General features: G+C 41.3%; 1 protein-coding gene and 1 long non-coding RNA gene across 5 annotated transcripts in view; both read right to left on the reverse strand.

The window, feature by feature from the left end:
• Positions 1-18904, reverse strand: part of osbpl6 (oxysterol binding protein-like 6) — a 44218-nt gene extending 25314 nt beyond the window's left edge. For 3 of the 4 annotated variants that reach the window (XM_085135059.1, XM_085135057.1, XM_085135055.1), the window contains exons 1-2: positions 18586-18904; positions 9800-10048 (exon numbers count right to left, since the gene is read on the reverse strand). In XM_085135059.1, coding sequence (XP_084991185.1) covers positions 9800-9949 — 150 coding nt within the window. In that variant the 5' untranslated portion in view covers positions 9950-10048; positions 18586-18904. The other variant, XM_085135056.1, reaches the window with a different exon arrangement.
• LOC146500660 (uncharacterized) lies at positions 619-9793 on the reverse strand. Its single transcript, XR_014869761.1, has 2 exons — positions 1472-9793; positions 619-1441 (listed from the first exon to the last, which is right to left on the reverse strand). It is a non-coding gene; the product is annotated as an uncharacterized LOC146500660 (long non-coding RNA).
• Positions 18905-22734: the final 3830 nt, after the last annotated feature.

Below are 22734 nucleotides of genomic sequence, written 5' to 3' on the forward strand. Positions count from 1 at the left end.
AGGCCTCTGGTAGAGGACCTAAGCTTGAAGGACAAACAAAGAGCACCTGCAGGGTGAGTGGGGAATTATTTTTTTTATAAATAAATGTTATTTAGGGGGGTAATAAAGTTTGGACTTCATGTAGACAAAAAGAAATGCAGTAAAATTATGAATCACCCCTAATCCTGACAAAATAAATAAATAAATAAAACTCTTATATGGACAGTACTGCTACAGTGAGAGAAATTGCTTTTGTAATTTCACCCGGAGAACAGAGCTGAATTAACCCAAAGTGATTTCCTGTACTCTGCTTACATGTATTGATCTTCCTGCAGAATAATTTAAAGCTGAATGAGCTCTTGGTGAGTGTACCCATTTAATGAAGGATCTTGTGGCAGAATCAGCGAGAGGCTGTCAGCTTTTCTATGTCCGGATTTAGAAGAGTTTGCTCCTTGATCCAAAACATCTGAATAGCTTTTCATATCTCTTACTACTCGAGTCTATATCAGTGTAATAAAATCATGAGATGCCAATATATTTAAAAAAAACAAACAAACTATGTTAAGTAGTCGAAAGAAACTTCTACAATCCTGATCATCACCTAAGTCAATCTAACAGCCTAGTTGTGTCAGTGTCATAGGGATCCACCACCTGCAGTGACACTCAGCAGTGTAGCAAAGCAGACCTTTTAATATGGCAATGAATCAAACTATTACAGTTAAGGTCTCTCTGAGCAGGAGAAAGGACAAACACTCCTTGGGGACACCTTACACTAAATCAGCACTATAAATATCAGCGGCCACAATAACAGCCCACCTCAGACGACCACTTTCTCTTGCACGTCTGCCTCTCTCTGCCTCTTGATTTGACGCTGCTGTACATTTAGAGCCTGTCACCGTTTTTAAGTTGCTGTACTACACAGACCAGGCGCAACGCAAGTGTATTCAAGTCGTATTAAAATATGATGACAATAAAACAGTTAGAAAGTTCTAACAAAAAAAAAGAAACTATAATAACATAAAATAAAAAAATAAAGGCCAGAAAACGGGCATTTGGTCTTTTCATCTCGTCCATTAATTAATAAATCGTATCTCAAGATTGCTGTTAAGTAGTTTTATGTTAACAAGTCGGTTATGAGATTCATGAGATTTCAGGTTCACAACAACAGTCTCCTCAAGGCGCTTTATAGGGCTGTTCGATATAACGATATAGATCGGATGACGATATAAAAACGTCTATCGTTTCCTATTAGCTATCGTTTGTTTTGTGGTGTTGTAAAATAAACTGTTTGCAGCAACATTTTTTCATCGTTTTGATGGCCACTGTAGTGGCTATATTAATTTCTTAAAGTTCTCTCTTTCTCTTATATTTAATATAACAACACTACAGACGGACAAGCGCCTGTTTATACATGTTGTCGTTAGCAACAGTGCCGGTAAAACCGTAGCGTCGCGTGGCTCCGCTGTCCGCTGGTTTGTTTTTCACATAACACTTTCACAATAAAGCTCAAGATCCTGTTGAGACTTTTCAAAATAAACTGAATCACGTGAAAGAGTATGCAGAGAGTTTACGGATGAGTTTTTGGTTATATTGCACAGCCCTAGCGCTTTATATTGTAAGGTAAACCCCTTACAGCAATACAGAGAAAACCCCAACAATTAGATACCCGCCAATGTCAAAGCACTTGGCAACAGTGGGAAGGAAAAACCCCCCTTTTGACAGGAAGAAACATCCAGCAGAACCAGGCTCAGGGAGAAGCAGTCATGTGATCTTACAAAAACATTTTCAAGACCTTTGTAATAGTACGGCTGACAGAAAATCAGTCTACACTGGCCACTTCGCTACAAACACCTGTTCAACTACTCAACACAAATATCTAATTATCCAATCACACAGCAGAAAGTCCATGCATTTTGGCATGTAGACATAGTCAAGATGACCTGCTGAAGTTCAAACTGAGCATCAGAAAAACTGTGATTTAGTTGCTGAGCTCGTGAGATTTTTCCAAAAAACCTTCTCTAGGATTTACAGAGAATTGCCCGAAAAACAGAAAATACCCAGTGAGCGACACTTCCCTGGCTGAAAATGCCTTGTTAATGTCAGAAGTCAAAGGAGAATTGCCAGACTGCTTAAAGCTGATAGGAAAGGCAACAGTACCTCACATAACAACTCGTTACAACCAAAATATGTAGAAGAGCATCTCTGAAAGCAAAATACCCCGAGGCAGACGGGCTACAGTTCTAGAAGACCAGGCTCACCAAAATAAAACAACTATGAAATAAGATATAATAAAATTAAAATACAATTAAAGGGGAATAATTTAGGGGGTTAAAGGTGGGGTTGTCTTAAGCTACATGAGTGGAAGTAGGTAGGTGAGGTAAGAGATAGCAGGTGAAGGTAGAGAAGTGTTAAAGAATACTGAATCCACAAAAATTAATTTAAAATACATCTTTTCCTATATAGTAAGGTACTGAAACTGTAATATTTACGTTATAAACTCAGCTACCAAAGCTGTGCTGAAAGATGATATTTTAGCAGCTAAAAACCACAGAAGAACTGGTCGCGAGGATTGATTTCACGCAGCGTTCGTCTGAGCAGTAAACGGTGGAGTAGGTGAGCAGACTGCTACATGGATGGGAAGTTAACACCCTGAGAGAAGCGCCGTGTCATGCACTGTGTAAACACCACCGCAGATTCAGTTACAGCCTTAAAGTCTGCATGTGTCCCCTGTTAGCCTGCAGGTGAAATACTGCAGCTGCTTCTGTAAAACACATGCACGTACGGACATAACTGAGGATGAGTACTGGAACTCCATACGGTTTATTTACTGAAGCTTACGCTTCACAGGTACTTGACAAAGTAAATCCAACGCCAACCATTTGGACTAGAGATTTTCTTTTCTTGTTTGACACAAGAAATATTTCTATGTCATTCTTGTATTTATTTCGTTATATTTATGTTTAAGCCTCAGTCATTTAGCCAACTTGACTTAAGCGCCTATGCTTTGTTTTTAACCATCAAAGTGTACCATTGCTTTGATCTATTTCTCACAAGGATTTAATACAGTGCATTATATGCAAGGGCTCCTTTTTGTGGCTTCATAGTATTGTGGTTTACACATTTACCTAACAAGTGGTTCAGTCCCGGGAGGAAACACAAATCTCTTAGGGGTTGCACCCGGCAGGGCATCCGGCGTCAATATTTGCCTAATCAAAACATGAAGGACTATCCACTGTAGCTTTCTACAGCCATGGGATCCTTTGTGACAAGACTATAAAGTTATGTCTGCCATGTTCAGAGTCTCAGAAGCAAGTAACAACCTACCATCCTTTTAAAAATAATGATTGTCTTTAACATTTGGATGAAAACCCCAATCTTAAAATGACTCCCAGCTCTCTCGAGACCACCGAATTATGTTTCCTTTGTTTTTCACTGCAGCCAAGTTGCTTGCTTGTTGCTGCTTGTTTGTGCATCTTTCTGCCTTAAGTTTTGTATTTAATAACTAGAAAAGCATGAAAAGCTCTAATGGGCTGAGATCAGGTGACAGGCTTGTCCAAAGAAGAATACCTCAATTCTTTGCGTTGAGAAACTCCCATCAGCCTTTAAGCAAATAATCCAGTAGTCAGTGGATGTCTGCTATGTCACATGAATTTAGATAAATATTAAAAATTGTAGTGTGCCAAGCTGAAACACTTTTTTTAAAAAGAGGTCTTTGTGTGGATAAATAAAAGCTAAACATAATAACCAGGGAAAAACTAAATATATAATGGCATCAGCTAGTTTTCTGCCCAAATAACAGACTATAAAAGGGATCAGTGGGGTTAATATCCTGGAGAAAAATATGCAAAAACTTGACATATTGAGTGGAAGCGGTCATGACTCCGTGTTGATCTAAGGTAAACCACTTCAGTGTCTTAATTTCAGTTCTCTTTTCTGAAGTGGATTTGTCACAAGGATCTCACACAACAAAAACACCTGGTGACTTAAAAACCACTTTGAAAAGAGACTTCTGCAGACGAGAGAGCAGATTGTGATTTCTGGTCATTACCATAAAAACACAACTGATCTCATCACTGATTTCCCCGCTCTCATAAATCTCAGCCAGCTTCCATCAAAGGGACCTTTCCTAAATATTTTTCAAACACATACAGTAGTGTGATTTCCACCCTGATTATCTCTAAGTTAAAATGTCTTATCGAACAGGAAATGACAGGCAACAAGAGGATAAACTGATAGTTGCAGCAACACGTTGAGTTGTGCATTTATCTTCATCTACACAGAATCGTGTGTATTTTTGTGTGTGTGTGTCGGTGCGAGCTCGCGCTTGCTGTAGGTGCTGCTTCTAATTGCTCTCATGAGGGCTTCCAGAGTGAACAGGATTCATCAGCAGTGAGAGAAGTGACATGTATTGATTTGAAAATGGGGGCAGGATCCCATTAAGGCTTTCCCCAAACAAAGTGCCCCCACTCTCATTTATCCACAAACGCCAAAGCCCGGCCAAGCTAGCTAAGGTCTTTTAAGATCTGCGGTCCAGGGGAAGATGTGCTGTACTGACTCTTCTCAAAGCAAACTGCCTGCACAGAAAACACTAATACTGCTATCACGAATGCAATGAAAGCGCAGGTATAACTTTACATAACATCAGCACAGACGTGTTTTGATGTTGGAAACATCCTCGCAGTTAAATCAGTTGATAATCTGTTTAAGATGTGATCATCACACAATCATCCACACATCAGGGGGGCTGGGTGATTTGAGTGAAAGCCAGAATAGTCACTCAAAGGATGAAAGAAGTACCTGCGGTGCTCAGAAAACTAGATGAAGTCCACCTGCAGAGAGAGCATGGGAAAAATCAGAAGCGACTCCTGCACCGCTGCAGCGGTGCGAGCCAGAAAACTGCCCCCTTTTCCTTCCTCCATGATGCTTGGAGAATATAGGCAGATTTTTTAATATCTGGCACAGCACAACACAAACCACAAAAATGTCGTGGGAAAGATTTCCCTCTTCTTTGTGGCCTAATTTTAAATTTATTTTGCTGATTTAGTCTGTGTGAATTTTCTTGTAGGCACTTTTTTTTGAGAAGCGCTAAATGAATAACGTTTATCACTAGTTAGCTGTTATCAGTTGTAATAGAAGAGAAGAAAAGAATGACGATGAATTAAAGTAAACATATGAATTAAAGGGAAACAAAGTGGGCTCATTTTTGTGAAATGATCTCAATATACATCTGACATTTATAAATCTCATATTTAAACTACAGAAAGTCTGCACTGGGTCTTCACAATGCTGCTGTTAAGTAATTATTTTCTGAATGACTTTATCAGAATTTCATTTCACGCTTCTTTATAACATTACTGCAGTTCATTAAGGTTTGTAGGTATTTGTTTTTGCACAGCTCTCTTAAGGTCACCTCTTTTTTTTCAGCCATTCTGCTATAGATTGCTGCTGTGCTTCGGATCAGTGTTCTGTTGCACCACCCAATTAAAGCTATGCTTTAGCTGTCAGATAAATTAGCTTACATTTGACTGTAGAAAACCTTGGCATATATAGGAGTTTAAGGTTGAATCAATGAGTGCAAGCTGCACAGATCCTGGGGCTGCAAAACCAGCACAAATCACTACTTTTCCTCCATTGTGCTTGACAGTTGATATATATAAAAGGTGTTTCAGCTGATATAATGTGTTTTAGCCAAGTGTACTGCTGTGCATTATGCCCAAATATCTCCACTTTTGTCTCATCTGTGCAAATGACATTGTTTCAGAAGTCTTGTAGTTCAGATGCAACTTTGCAAACCTATGCTCTGCTGCCACGTTCTTTTCAGAAAGAAGGTGCTTTCTTCTAACAACTCTTGACAACAAGCCATATTTGTTCAGTCTTTTTCTAATTGTACTGTCATGAACTTTAGCAGTTAAGTTAGCATTTAGCATGCTAACTAAAACCTGTAGAGTCTGAAATGTAGCGCTTGGGTTTTTTGCAGTTTATTTGAGCTTTTCAAGGTTGGATTGGGTTGAATTTGCTTGGACGTCTACTCCTGGGAAGAATGCCCCTGACCAACAAACTGACAAAAACTTTTTAAGCTGTTTTGCAGGTACTCAAACTGGCTGATGATCAGTTAATCAAGTGCATGTGATCAGCAGCACCTGGCTGCTTCTTAACCTCTGACTCTCTGTGGAAGTACTAAGGGTGTACCTAGCTTTTCACAGGACTTGGTATGGCCTATATGCCAGTTTCAGGGAAGTCAAATTTGAACGTGAATCTTTTTAAGTATAGACTATTTAAAAATTATTTTCAGGCAGGCGCAAGCAAAAAGCAAAATGCTTAATCGTGACACCTACAACAATCAAAAATTTGTTAAAAAAATATTTCTCCTTTCACCTTTTTTCAAAAGCGAGTAGTTAACATTAAAGAAACAGTGAACAGAGAGTTTGTAAGGGTTGAGTGTCTGCTTCATCAAGCAGCACGCCTTCGACTGTGCTTTTCTAACAGGCCCCATTTCTCAAACCAGCTCCGTTTTCTCTTCAGAGAGCCATCTCCTAGAGACACAAAACTCCACACAGCACACCAGAGTGTGCCACATGTTCAGTGGAGCACCAAGCCTCCGCCTGTCCCTCATGAAATATTCATCACGCAGTGCCGACGGAAAAGCTGTGTAGTCAGAGATTCCAGTTTCGGTGTCCTGTTTCTGCACAGCCACAGTGACACAGCAGCTCAACGAGGTAAGGTGGGTTATGGGCTTCAGGTGGCTTACGACAGGGGTTAATTTTAAGCAGCTCTCCTGTGAGCTGTGAAATTAGAGTCCTTTTTTTTTTTTACTTATATGAGTGACAAATGAACCTGAGCCCTTGACAACTACAGAGAAAGGATTCATTGGGTCCGTAATGCTGTGAGGGGCTCTTTGCTCGCTTGATTAGGGTCCTCTTACATCCTTAAAAGAAGTCTAACAAAGTCACCTAATGATTTGTTTTCTAATGCTTTACCCTACTGTATGTCTCTGCATGGTTACTATTTACTAACAAGGAAATTAAACTTAATCATCAGATCAAAGGTAGAGATTTTCTTGGCTGATCCCAGTTTCCAGTTGTTTTCTATGTCTGACCCGCTGATGGTGACTGCAATTTTTTTGTTTGTTTGTTTTTACCAGAAATAACTGACTTCATTGACAACAACATTTCCTCCAAACCGCAGTAAATTACAGAATCGTCTCTCATAGAAACAACTGAAAATAAAGGTACAAATAATTAAGTGAAAATTTGCTGCTGTACACCCAACCCTTTATCTGTCATATTTTACTGCGCCAAACAAAAGCATGTGCAACGGATTTATAAAACAAAACGAATCGACAACATCACCCCCCCCCCCCCCCCTTGTTTTCCCTTGATAATTTTCCTCGTAGCTCCATTGATCCTTTGCTCATACCGAGGCTCCCAGTTTGCCGCTGGCTCTGAGCTCTGGTAATGTTTCGCTTTTCCTGTTAGCTTCTTTAAAATGTTCAACAGACTCAAGGTGATTTAAGTGTCTGAGAAGGTTTGTTGTTAGTAGTGTTTCCGTGCTGGTCCCCCTGCCGTTCACGTTGCCGAACTTTAAGTCTTCACTCACAGCGAAGAGCTTCCATGCTAATGGCATGTTAGCGTACGGCTGCAACTGTGTGTATTTGCCTATGCTACTATGCACGTGTTCCACATGTATGAAACATAATCATAATCAGACATACATGTGGCTGATCGACCGCTCACCAGTCCGAGTAACGAACACTGAAAATCAGCCAACTTTTGGATCTTAATAAATTATAATCACAACCAAAGAAGAGTTTTCCCCAAGCTTTAAGTCATCTTTGGTTAATTAATCAGTTAAACATAAGCGCTGATCTTTAAACTGTACACAGACAGGGATTCAGCCTATAGCATATAGCTACTCAATCCAAGATCGCTGATTTTCTTCAAGTGGGTTACAAAACCTGATTAATTATATGAACCGTTTGGCTGTAAGACCACTGAAGGGGTTTCTACGACAGAGTATTAGGGCCACATTATTGATCCTTTTGAGAAAGTCTAAATTTTGAGATTAAAGTCAAAAATGTATTTTAAGAAAGAAGTCAAAATGTGGAGATTATCGCTGTTGTTTCAAGACAGACTGCGACGTTTGCTACACCCGCTACAAAATGCATTGTTAAGATGATGTTAGTGAAACAAATGATCAGCTGTCTTGTGATACAACAAACATCCTCTTTATTGCATAAAGGTTTTGGTATCTCCCAAGTTTGTGCGTTTTTCCGTGTGACCAAATGCAGCTTTCTGCACCATCTATTCAACGTCCTTATACTTATCACCACAATATGTTTACGTTCTATAAGAGAAATAATTTCCTTTCTTGTTACTTAAACTGATTCATAAGTACGATTTCAGTAACTCAGAGGTTAGAGGAAGCGTGGCAGTTTGTCTTGAAACAACTGTAATCTCCACATTTCGACTTTTTTCTCAAAACAATCAACAATATATATTTTTCTTAATGTGGCCCTAACACTCCTTCGTAGGTTTCTGATATGCTAGGATACTAGGGCTGTGCGATATGACCAAAATCTCATATCCCGATATAAGAATTCTATCGTCCGATAACGCTATAAATCACAAAAATGTAACATTTTCTGTAAATTCTGTGAATCTCGGGCAGCTCGTCTTGCGGGAAGTGTTTCCAGCTGCGCGTCATGTAGCTGGAGTCGAGTGTTTTAACTGATGCATGAAACGATACATTTTTAGACATAAGTTGTAACGGCCGCCGTTTTCTTTGTGAGTATTTATTACACAGCGTGCTGCGGGGAAAAGCCCGTTCTAACGTTTGAGTCTAAGGTTTATTTTTTAGCACCTGGCGGCTTCTTTTTACTTCACATCCGTAAATAATCTGCTCTTTCACGTGATTCAGTTTATTTTGATAAGTCTCAACAGGATCTTGAGCTTTATTGTGAAAGGTTTATGTGGAACATAAACAAGCGGAGAAGCGATGCTGTTACCGTCGTTGTTGTTAACCATAACGCATAAAAACAGGCACTTGTCCGTCCGTGGTGTGGTTATATTAAATATAAGAGAAAGAGAGAACTTTAATAAATTAATATAGCCACTACAGTGACCATCAAGACGATAAAAAAATATTGCCGTAAAGTTTATTTTGTGACACCACAAAACAAACGATAGCGTAAAATGAAACGATAGACGTTTTTATATCGTCATCCGATATATATCGTTATATCGAACAGCCCTATAGGATACTACATATTTCACATGCTGTTGTTGATATAGTCTTGACAGAGGTTAAGATTAACTTGACTAAAAATTCTTCATCTACCCCAGCCATCTGTCAGCACTTGTATTTACGGAGGTTTCATGTTTACATGGAGCCTCCCCTGCTGATCTCGTTGCAATGTGAGCTTTTACTCTTTGGCTTTATTTTAAATGAAAAAAAGGGAAACAAAACAAAGCAAAAACCTCCTGTTTCTGCACATCTTCAAGTCACGAACAGTTTAACATGACATGCCTAACTTCTCTGTATGATGGCAGTTGATTATTATTAATTATGTCAGTGCATTATAATAGCTTTGATTGTTCTTGCTACAAAAGCTAAAACTGCTGAATGAATATTTCATGATTCATCATTCCCTCATAGCTCTTCTTTCTTGCATAAACAGTCACACTGATAGAAGACTGCAGCACTCCAAACTAATGTTGCCTCCTGCCTTTTCCACCTCCGCTAAAGCTGCATTCATTCAAAGTCCTGCCATCCCTGGAATCTGTTTGTAGATGGATTCTTCTGCCCGTGGCCTGAAAATTACCTGCCGGCTGTCGCGCTGGGAGGAGGAAGAGGAGGAGGTGCTCTTGTGGACTGGCGTCGAGGATTTGTTCACCGGCGTAAAGCTCCTCTCCTCAGAGCTCATGGTGCGGCTGTGGGGGCCTCGCTGTTGATAGTGTTGGTGGTGAGACATTGTGGGCACCGTGCGGCTCTGTGGACCTCCCTCTGCACTAGGCCCCGCAGATCTGGGGCATCCTCTGACACTTCCTCGTGATCACTGCTTGCTGTTCATCTGAAACACAAGAGTGAGGAAGTTACACTAGCACATGCACTTCAGTTTCCTCATTGCACCACACCTCGGTTGCTTATAGCAGGCAGTAAATCACACGGCCTGTGACTAAAATTAGCATCTTGGCTTCTCTGAGGCTTTCGAAAAATATCCTCCATCATTTTCAGTATGTAAATTTCACTCAGTGATACTCAGTTGAGACACCCGGAGCTCTTCTTTGAAGCATGAGATTCTTCTCATTACAAGTGCATTACTGAATAAGCCTTTCATTATGCTATGCTATGAGACCAGCGCCACTCAGGATTACTCCTTTATTATTCACTGTATCATCTGAAAGCCAAACTCAACTTATATATGAGGACTGCAACTAATGACATTCCTACTTGAGATGAGATAATCAATTGTCACAAATCCAAAGATATATAAACTGACTGTTTCAATTTTAACTAGGGACTGGTGACAATAATGGTCTAATATATAAATAGTCAGCGCTGACTGATGTTGGCATAGCAGCAAATGTGATGTCATTTACTGATGTCACTCGCCAATACAGTTACATTTATAACTTGCTGGACAAAGACATCAATTACTCTGGTTTTCCCTCTGTACACCTCCACTGTGGATTTCAGGGGCTCAAAATGAAGCAATTCAGTATTCTTTTAAATATGGGATTAAAATCTTCTGCAGTCAATGACTGCCTGAAATCCATAACCCACGGATATCACCAAATGCTGTGTTTCCTCCCTTGACATCATGCTCTGTCAGGACCTTTGCTTCAGTCACTGGTCATTATTTTTTGGTTCATTATCCTGAATCTGAGAAGAGATTCATTCAGCCCTTTCAATCAGCAGTCACATCATGAATAAACACTGGTGGCACGGTTCCACTGGAAGCCATACATGCCTGTGCAATAATATTACCTCCACCATAACAGATCATGTGGAATGCTTTCTCTCCTCTTCCCATCATTCTACTACAACTTGAGTTGGATGTTGTTAAGTTATTTATAATAACCATGGAAATTATTCTGTTATCATGCACTTTAGTTTCTGTGCTCTTTCAGACCTGTCGGTGTTGCTGAGCTCGTCAGTTCATTCATTCTTTTTACAAATGCACCTGATTGTTGATTTGGCCACTCCTGTCTCTCTGATTACTATTAGTTTGCTTCTGGATATGATGACATCCCTCATGTCCACTGATACCTCTTTGGGCTTTATATTTGAAACTACAGTGAAAAGTTACATAGTCAAGTCAGTTTATTTATACAGAACTTCTAACATTTAAACACAACAGACATTGACCAAAATTCTGTCATGGTCTGTGCGCAGGCAGGCAGGAAAAGGACCCAAGAGCTGGACTCATGGAGGCAAAAGTAAACTCAAAAAGAACCTCAGCTTTATTGTTGGCAAAATACAAAACTGAAAAGACACGTGAACGGAACACACAGGCAGGAATGGCGGGACAACGAGGACTGAAGGACACACAATATAAATACACAAGCAGGACAGGAGACTGAGGAACCAATTGGGCAAAATGAGACCAGGTGAGCAAAACAGAATACACCAACACGAGACAGACCTTCAAAGTAAAACAGGAAATCCACAGACTTAACTCAGAGGCACTGGACAAAACTTATATTAAACACAAGAAATCACAAATTACAATAACAATACACAAAACAGTGGGTCACTGACTCAGAACCGTGACAAATTCAACACTTTTAATCAACTTCAGATATGTCTGCTTTATTTGTCATCAAATAACAAAACTGACTGATGAGCATTTTTGTCTCCTCATCTGGAAACAAACTGTCCAATTATTTATTAACCACCAAAAATGGGGAATTGTGTTTAGAAATGACTGGAATTCCTAAACAGTTAATGACAAAAATTTTGTAAAACTCCCTAAATGAAAGCTGAACATCTGGACTTAAGCAAAAAACAGCTGTCGTTTTAAAATCCGCTGCGCTGGTGTACAGAGACAAAACTAGAACAATTGTATCTTTGCCCAATAAATTATGGACCTAAATGTATTTATCTGTTTATTTATCTTTTTGTCACATTGCTATCGGATGGGCTAAATGTTCAAAAAGGTCATTTATTTTTAATAAAGAGGGGTTTTTTTTGTTACTATGGAGACCAAACAGGAACTAAAACAGAATGAAAAAAAGAAAATATTGGTATGTTGGTCAGAATTTTACAACTGGTGGATTGTTATTCTAACCCATAGGGACAAACTATATATTTGTACTTCCTTAGACTGAACTCTGTTTAAAATTAGGAATTGTGGCAACTACCACTTTTAACTGTCAACTACAACCACTACCTCCCCTCCACAAGACTGAGATCATCCCATAAGACTGTGACACAAATCCTTAAACATCTAATTACAAATATCATAATGATTGAATTTAGAAGAGGACACCAAATCAATACAGGAAAACATCTGCTCTATCTGTGTTGTTACAAACCAGTTAAAACTGTCTATAAACCCTCATAAACACACAAACAAGCAAGAGAACACTCTCCAGTGAGCTAACCTTTAAAACATCAGACAGTGAAGGCGGAGAAAGATTTATATTGGATTCAAAATGTCTGGTTAACCTTATGTTCAGGTAGCAGCAGGGTGTACTCATTTTCATCATTAGTCATGGCACTGTGTTGCGCCACGCTGACACCCATAATACTGCCTGCAGTGCTGCTCTGTAATTGTCTGAGCTCTCTGGAGGTCCCACTGTTAAAACATACATCGATCGCAAGACAGTAGAAAACAAACACTGTTCAGCTGAGAAACTGAGACACTTGACACCGACGATGTTATTGGACTTTTACAAGGGCAAATATCTCTTTTTATCAAGCGCCTCAGTGTTGACGATGTGGCTTTTGGACCTCGAGAGGTTGCCAAATTTACGCAAAGCAGACAGCAGTAATGTGGCCTGTTTATTTATTATTTAATTTAATTAGATCAACCTATTAAATGCTGAAGACCTTATTAAATAATCAAAATAGACAGATGATGTTCATATCTAGTAAATCAGGCGAGACTAAGACATTTATATCGTAGGATAATCTTAAACACACAGCATTAGAGTGAAACCTTAAAAAATTGATTATTAAAATCTACAAAACTAAAAAAATCTCTCATTAATAATGAAATGAAAACCAAATAAACAAAACTGGTTATACAAAAAAAACTTTACCAATAACAAAGACTCCTCTGAAAACTGTGTGTAAATGCAGGGTTATCAATTCCTGCCACAGCCAGTGACATAGTGTCACAGCACAGTCAGCATGGTGCTCATAGATACTGTATTCAACTCTGGAGCAACCTGTGGTTTTTAACTGCCGGATGTTTCTGTTAGGCTCTCCCTTGAGCCAAGGAAATGCAGACTCTACAGAGGAGCTCTGCACGATCACAAGCAAGCGTGCAGCATACTCACACACTGTAATCTATAATTCAGATCCTTTAACAACGTCATCATCCTGCACTCTCTTAAGCCAGCCAAGGCTCTAAGCTACAGTACACGGCACTAAATCCATCCAGATAGCGTATTCCACTTACATCTATTTAACAAGTCTAATCCCCTTGACCTAATTAGAAAGCAAAAGTGATGAGCACATTGGGTGTAAGTTTAACCGTTTTATATTGTTTCTAGTCTGCGAGCATGCAGGCTCTAGTTTGTTAGCATTTGCAGTAACAATTGCTGACCTTGAAGCAAAAGTCAAGTGAAAGCATGCAACCGAGCTTTCATTTCATTTGTTTCACTTCAGCAGAAGATATAGTTTCAACACTGACTTCAACACTGACTACATGAATTCAATGTTCTGTTTATTAAAGCCAAACAAAAACAAACAAAAGAAGAGTCGGCATTTACGTACTGAATCGGATCATTCTTGGTAAGCCAGTTGCTCAGAGACACAACAAGCAGGTTTGGGGCTTTAACCGAAGCGTTCAGTTCACAAGAAAATGCAGGTGCCAGCATCATAAATGTCTGTTTGACTTAGACGGACGGCAGCGTTGCGCCACACAAAGCCAGTCATCGTGCTGGGGAACGTCCGATGAGTCATGAGCTTATTGTTCTAAATCCAGTCACTGTGATTATGGTGCAGCTCTAAGCAGACAGGATGAACACCTCTGAAACACCTGGTCAAGATCTCTGCAAAGTCAAGCCAAACACTATAGCATCTTTATAAATGTGCAGTTCTGTTTGGTATATTTATGTAGATAAACTACAAAGATGCTCCAAGAAGAAGCCAATGTAATCTTATATAAACGCCTTCCTATTTATTGATTTCATCTTCCTTGTTTTCATTTATTGTTTTTACGGCCCTGATGGCTTATATTCTGTGTAATGATGGATGATGGATGAGCATCTGCTTCTGCTTTCCTCTACTTTCCCATTTAAAGCAATAAAACTGAATAGAAGTGAGCTGAGTGAGACCGCAATAAAAACTATACTGTTCTATGTACTTCACTCAAACACTGCACACTATATGCCAAAGGGAAAAGGCTCCTTGTTTTTTTTTTTATAATTACAAAAGAATATGTGCACTCAATTTCCTCCTTGTGATAGTATGGTTTGAAAGTCTGAAAGTCAGATAATGGACTGTGGTTTCTAAGATTTCTGATCCTAGGAGACAAAGAGGATCCTTCAGTCGTCTTTCAGACATGTAAAGGAACAAAAGAGGCAGTTGTAAGCAGCTGGGAGGATCTTTCTGTCGACATTTTCTGAATGCCTCAAGTTGAGAAATGTCACCGAATCTTAAAAAATGGAAGGACATTTTGCCGCTGAATGATCCTGTGAAACATCAGAGCGATAGTTCTTCTACCGATGACATGTAGATGTGCTAAGAACAGATCCGTAATTTTTATTTACTTCTAGTTCATGTTTATAGACAAATGTATGGCACATGAACCATGCCACAGACCACAGCATTTATACCCAAGGTGGTGTGTAATGTCCATCCGTAGTTTGGCCTTTAAAACCTAAAGAAAAATCATTATCAGCTACAATCTACAATAATAAATACACACATTAAAGATAAAGACACAAAAACTCTTAATATGATAAATAAGATGGTTACTAATAATGGAGAATACATATTAAAAACCTTAAACAGTTGTTTCTTTATTGCATGTTTAGCCTTTGGTTAAACCAACAGTTGATTAGGAAAATGGGTAGAGTAGTGCCTTAAAGCAACTGCATGATACTGTTTGTTATGAATACCGATATATGTATGCACCAGTGCCAATATATATTGTTTTATTTAAGTAAACTTGCACTGCATGGTAGCTGGGCAACAGTAATTAAAGTTGCATTTTTGTACCTTTTCGTCTGTTCCTCTGTGCTGATGTATTACACACTTATTACACACTTATCTAGAAAAAAAAGAGAAGAAACCCCCAAAACTTGCCTTTTCCCATCTCTCTTGTTTACTCCAAAATGCACTCTATGCTCAGTCACATAAAACTTTTCTCCATCTCATTTCATGCTCCAGGAAGGAAACTGAGTTTCAGGAGAGGGGATTTCACAGTCAAAGGCAATGATGAAAACTTTGAGATAAATTCTATGTGGAAAAAATAATTTAACCTAAGATCAGCGCCATCAACAGGTGCTCATTACCCTCTGGGGACACTTACGACAAGCTGAACAAACAAGCTAAATTAATTATTTGGCATAAAGCAAGCAAGGGTTTAATTTGCCAATACAGGTTACAATACCAGTGTATTTATAACATATATACAACTTACAGAGTGGTCATTACACTTGCTGACAATGCAGTAAATATTCAGGACACTCTTACAGCTGGGGATCAAATCAATGATCTTTGACTGTTGGAGGCTTTACTGCCTGAGCCACACCAATCCCAAGACTTCTGGTACTTGGTTTTCACAGACAGTCTCCATGTCCAAGTACTAAACGGGATTGGCATGACTATCAGCAGATAGGCTGCAGGATTTGTAGTCACTGCTCGGGCAGTTGACAGATACGACAGCTCAGTAAAGATGTAAAAACCAAGTATCTTGTCTTTTTTATAGTATAACTGAATATTACATACACCAAAACTTTCCCTGGTGGAATATTAAAAGTGTAATTCTGAGGTTCGGGCAGTTCAAAGTGACATTTAAGCACTGAGTTCAGTTTTTTCATTCTTTTAATGTTTGAGGCCTGGTGCAAGAAATCTGCTGATGCAGTCACAGCACACAGGATAACAAAGGTTATGCTGAATTGTTCTTCTTCTATAATCTCTCTTACCTTAAGGGAACGAAACACAACAAAAAGAGTGACTAACTGATTTGTTTCAGGCAACCGCAAACTTACAGCACCAGCAATAATAACAACGGTGTTCTTGAGTAACATGCACATTCCTACAGCCTGCAGGGTCTTTCTGCTAGTCAGGGTGGCGAGAACAAAGCCACAGGTCTCCATCAGAGATCAACAAGAGGTCCACAAATTAAGGAGCAGCTATCATCCATTCTGATAGAGGTCAAGCCGAGAAGATCACTACAGGGCTGTTGAATGGAGAAGGCAATCCCACTATCTCGCGCCCTGCTCTGTGAGATCTGAGAGGGATGAAGAAAGCAAACTTGAGACTAAGACACTCAATATGTCAAGCACAGGAAGACCCAGAACTAAACACACCAGTGAAAACTGGAACACATTTAGAAGTCACTTTAAACTTCACGTTGGCTGCTGTCAACACACTAAACGCAAAGCTACACAGACGTTAAGGGCGCCGCTCGTCACAAACAGGTAATACGATGAAGTGTAATGGTACCAGCGCCCTAATAGGTGTAGAAGGACATGCTTGTTTGTGTTGTCACCACATTCAAGGAACAGAATATCGCATTATTGATTAGCACGCTATAGCAAAACAAGTCCACTGATACCCTCCGCCCCCTCACTGCTGCATATTTAAAGCGAGCCAACAAAGGTAGACTCATGTTCTTATATTACATTACATTACAGGGTCTTTGAGGACAAGTGGTGTCTGAGTTTACAGCTGACTAATAATGCATGGCGGTCGATATTGAACATTTACCTGCGCATTTAGATGGACGTAGATCTCGTGCGACATCTGGAAGCAATGAGCAGCTAAGCTCTGTTAAGTAGTTTTGTCTGATTTGTTACAAATAAGTTTTTTAAAAAACAGCCCCAACTGGACAGAGCCGGTTTCTCAATGCTGCATATTACATCACCTGGGTAGACCTGGGTATCACACAGTACAATAGTCTTAAGAACTACTGTATATAATGTTGTGATTCAGATAAAGTCCCTCTGAGATAACGCAGCATTTAGCTTTAGATGTTTGACTTAAACGCCTCCATAATCCCAGTTCAACGGTATCCCTACAATTTGACACCAAACACCCTATTTCTAGGAAACAAAACAAAGCAAATGAGGTTAATAAGAGAGAATAAACAAGTGGCGTGCTGGTAATTACCAAAAGCCCTTCATTAAAGCAAACACAAGGGATGGCCGTGCATGAGTCATCAGACCGTCTGAATACTGCTTTAACTCACCCTCAACTTTCTGCTTGCATTTCTCAACTAATTTAACGAGTCAGTGGGTGTAATTACTGTTTTACTTTACGTTAATTATAACCAGAACGCAATCCTCCCCCCCCCCTATCAGTCATTAAGGCATATATGCTCTGCAAGGATATCATGTAAATGGTATGGGGGCACCTTCAGCAGGAAGGGGCGAGCAGTACTGTATATAAAAGAATCAATAATCACCCCCTGTTCAAGAAGATAGGTCAGCCAAAAACTACAGATGCACTGAGATCTCCCAGTCTCCTCTGCTGCTCTTTAATTCATGTGATTGGAGGCTATTTTAAACAGCTGCAAAGTCACTGGCTGACCTTCAGTTGGGGGTAAAAAAGGAGGCTAGATTGTGGAGCCGTCCTGTCATTGGCACCAGAAGTTGGCTAACTCTCGATTACTTTCATTACTGGCAGCACAATAAGTGGGGTAAAGGAGATTATGGGGGGGGGGGGGGGGGGGGGGTCGTGTTGTTAAGTAATGCTCCAGCATGTCATGGAGTTAGTCTAAATGGGACTGGAGCAGTAGGCATGGAGCTCAGTGAAAAAGGTAAAAATGTCAGTGACGCATTACGTCTACATCATCAGCCTTGCTACTTTAATGCTTCATTAAAGCATCTCTATGTGTGTGTGTGTGTTGTTGTTTTTTTTGGGGGGGACGCTTCATCACGATGTGGTGATGATGATGTGCTGGGAGCCGTGGATAATACCACCACCATCATCATCATCCCCGTGTGGTAACGACTAGCAGCAGTTAGCTCAGTCAGCAGCGGCTAGGTGGTCATGTCTGACTGGTGATTCACTCAGGATGCAAATACAAAAGGATGAGAGCTGAGGTCTGCGTGTGTGTGAGAGAGCGGCTGGATGGAGGAAGAAGAGGCTCTACGTCCTAATCCAACACGGCATTGCTGGAGCGCGATAGTTTCCTCTAATGTGAGCTCTACTGTGGCCACTGAGTCTGCTGTGAAAGAGGGACAGAAAAGCTGGTGTCCTTACCCCAGATGTCGTGTGATGACCATGTCTTTACAGTTCTTGGCGCAGGAAACAATTGAGCGGGTCTCCCCTTGACTGGGCAGAGATTCCCAGTTCCTCAGAGACAAGCGGCTTCCATATGTGTCCACATGGGATATAGCTGCTTCTTCGTGTTAACGACTTGTAGACTTGTAGGCTAGAACGTGATGGAAAGTGACATTAAAAAAAGGAAAAAAGTGCTGTGTTTGCCTGTTTCTTGAATGCGGGCTGTGATGATGCTCTGCTCCGCTCAGCTGCACTCCGCTCGCTCCTCCCTGCAGCAAGATTGGCTTTGAGCGGGAAGAAATCGCCGGAATGGATCAAATGCCGGTGAATGGTGGCTGGGCACAAAACGTGGCCATGGAGTCACACTAAGCTCGGACTCGGAGCAGGGCCGGAGTGTAGACAGACGAGGTGGTGCAAGCATGCAAGCATGACCCTGTGTGGTTGCAGCTTTATAGCCAATGGGAAGCAAACAGGAATGAATGAGCTTTGGTGTTGGCAAATAAGTAGAGGTGTTTTTGAGCCACAAAAGTCAGTCTGCTGGTATTAAAATTACTGATAGGTGTAAATAATCAAAAATAATTAAAATATTTGAACCTTATTCTTCTCTGCAGTAGGTATTTGTGATTATTTGATACTTCAACTTTGCACTTTATACCATGTTTTTGTTGGAGTTATAAAATTATATATGTTACATATACTGTAAAAATGGAGGAATAAATATCTATTAGCATGTTTAGGCCTACTTTGAAATTCATTTTGAGTCTTTGTTTGTCCAAGTAGATTAAGGTAGTCTGAGAAGTAGTCTCAAATTTACTTAAAACATGGTAACTAACTGGATACTTGCTATACATGGCATTATCTTAACTGCCAGTAACACCGTGAGTCATTTTTCATCCCCACTTTTGCAAAACGCTTGTTCACAGGTGGGTCTCTGGATTGTTGCGGTTTTTACAGTATAAAGCACCTTGAAGTCACTGTTGCTGTGAATTTGCGCCATATAAATAAACTTGAATTAATTTGGCTCTGACTTAATAGATACACGTAAACGATAGAGGTTTGGCATCGATGACATAAAAAGGGCAAATGATCTGCATTGTATTGAAATGCACTTTTCCAAACTTCTTCTAAGCATTAATGAAAGTTTAAACACATCTTTATGTTTTGCCCCACACTCAGGAGTTTCTGGGCTGAGATATTTAATATGTATAACCAGATTTATGACTTAAAATTAGAGCCGGATGGTGTACTTGCAGTGCTAGGCTGCTCCCTAACCTCATTGGCACTCAGACGTCCTCTTCAGAAAGCCTTAATGTTTGGCATGATTGTAGCTAAAAGACTTATTCTTAGAGCCTGGAAATCACCATCTCCTCCATTGTTCAGGGTTTGGCTACGTGAGATGATTGCTTGTTTGTATATTGAAGAGGTTCGTTATCGTTTGTCTGACACCCATTTTAAGTTTGTCGAAATCTGGGGCCCTTTTCTCAATCATATTAATGGAAATTTAACATAAACTTTAACCTATTTGACTGCACTTTGTGTTTGTGTGAAACTGCACCTCTGCCGGACCCTGATTCCTTCCTGGACATGTTTCCCTGGTCTGGTCTTCTTCTGGTCTTGGTGAACTCTCTGTTGCCCTGTCTAAACTCACACAGAAGATCATCTTTTTTGGACATTGGTGTCTCTTTTGAACTTTTGATTTGTATTGGCTAACTGGTGTATTTTTATTTATTTATTTATTTATTTTGTTTTTATTTTTTTCCTTTTCTTTCCTGTTTTCCTGTTTGGGGTCTTTTTTTGTTGTGTTTGGTTTCTGTTTTGTCTTTTTTTTTCTGTGCTTAAATGTTATTGTTTTTGAGTCTTATGTCCTTTGTCTGGTGTGACGTTCGTTATGTAACTTTGAACTTAAAATCTTATAAATAAACATTTAAAAAACACATCTTTATGTTCTTATGTGATTGTCTTTGTCCACCTGTGTACTTCTGTTTTCTGTTTTAATGAATGTTAGTTCAGCTGCTTTTCTGTCTGCTGATCATCTTTGGCTTTTTACACTGATGTTTTTCAGCCATATTTCTTGTAAGAATCAAAACGTGGGCTGTCCCGGGCTCTGTGGGGCCGGGCAGCGCTGCTGTTCTGGTCCCCGGTCCAGATGGGCCTGGGCCCCCTTTCCCTGGCGGGTTGCGGAGTATGGGGGTGCCTACTGGGGTCAGCGGGGGAGCTGGCCCCAGGGAGGGGTCACTTGCCCCTCCCTTCCTTCCCTCCCCATCTCCAGCTGCCTCCCTCTTCCCGCTCCACCACAACCACCCACACATGCAGGGCCTTGGGGTAAAGGTGTGTCACCAGGGTGCAGGGGAGGCATCCCCCCCTCTGTCCCCTTGTCATGGTCTGCAGTGGGTGGTGGGAATTTCCATAAGGCTCCTGAACCTACCTGGGATCCGCCGCTGGGCAGGGCCAACTCCTCCAGCTCCTGCACACCTGGAGCCTATTGCAGGCAATCAAGCCAGAGGGATTTAAGCCACACGTTGATGTTCATTCACTGCCAGTTCGTCATCAACACATGTTGATAACAGGCCTTACTTCAAGTTCTTGCTGTGATTTATCTTGTTAACCAGACTCTCTTGTGCTGCAGTTGCTGTATTCACCTTGGCTCACGCTCCACCTCCAGACTGGGGATACCAAGCAATCATTTTGAAAATCCCTCTGTGCCTCACCTGCCTGCCCTCCTGCCATCACACTCCATCTGAAGCCCCGGATCTCAGGTCAGCCTTTCCACGCCACTCAGCCCCCCCTGGATTCTCTCACCCCCCTCTCAACACTCCATGTCCCCTACTGCAAGTAAGAATTGCTACCCTTACAACTTGCCACTTCAGAGCTGCCTCCCCTACCTTCCTAACTCCACTATCTTCTCTCTTCAGTGTGACTGTTCCCTGCTCAGCTCCACTCTGCTTCTCAGGCCTCATTCCCTCGCCCTAGCCACGTTTCCCAGGCCACGCCTCGTCAAACTCCACGTCTTATTGTTTTTTGTCTTTGCTACGTTTTTTGCACTACACCTAATTGTCACATCATCTGCCGTGTCTGCTCTGGGTTTCTGCACCTGAGTCCTGTTCAGTACAGGCCACTCGGCCCCATGACACCCCTTCTGGCTTCTTGTGCCTCAATTTTATCTCACAACTTAGACATTCACATTACTCACACTCTCATAACACATACATATAGGATCTTGGGGGTGGGCACGCTACACGGACTCCAAAAAGACCATCAGGGTGTATAACCTCACCCCTGGCGTCGTTGCCCACCTCTCAATTTTAAATACACGTAGACACTGAGGGCTATCAGGAGGGGCTATGCGCTTACCTGCTGCTCTCTGGCAGGTAGCTCCATGCCCTCCTGGGTTTTAAATGCACCTTAGAACACACATGCATCAACACTTCATATGAGTGGGCGGAGGGAGGTTTTGGAGTCTTCTCACACCCCCGTTCTCTGCAACCTGCTGGAGCGGGGGGCCGGGAGGAGGAGTTGGCCGTCCGACTGGGGTCTGCAGTGTGGGGCCTCCCTGCTGCTGCGGAGTCGGGGCGGTCTGCTTCTCCCCACTGCAGGGAAAAAGGGTAACACCACCTGGGTCTGGGTGCAGTTTCCCCCTCCAGGGGTAAGGGTACCTAGACCCGGTTCTTAGAGAACGCTTGGGGAGTGTGATTGTGTGTACAGTGTCTCTCTATGTCTGTCTCCACGTTGGTTGAGTGTTGAGTAATTACATATGAGAGCATGAGGGTGGGAATGGATGTTTGTATCTGTGTGTGCCTGTATGTCTGTGTCTATATGTATATGTCAGGTTGGGTATCAGACGCCACCTCTCTGGGGACATCTCAGGCCTATCTCCCCCCCACCACTTCCCCTGCCGGTGGCAGACGCCCTCAGACATCGGTGCGTTGGTGGTTCTTTGTGTCCGGGGATGGGCGCCCAGGTACACACCGGCTCACTCCTTGGTGGTTGCTTATCGGGGCCTGGAGCCTGGGGCTCACTCGGGCCACTTCGGGGGTGGGTGGGATGCCCTCAGCCTCTCGGCCTGGGGCTCGGTCACTCAGGCACAGCTGGCTGCCGGCAGAGCTCACGGGCAGGTCACTGCAACCCCCC

The sequence above is a fragment of the Neolamprologus multifasciatus genome, chromosome 16 (genome assembly GCF_963576455.1).
Source record: "Neolamprologus multifasciatus chromosome 16, fNeoMul1.2, whole genome shotgun sequence".
NCBI classification, from domain to species: Eukaryota; Metazoa; Chordata; class Actinopteri; order Cichliformes; family Cichlidae; genus Neolamprologus; species Neolamprologus multifasciatus.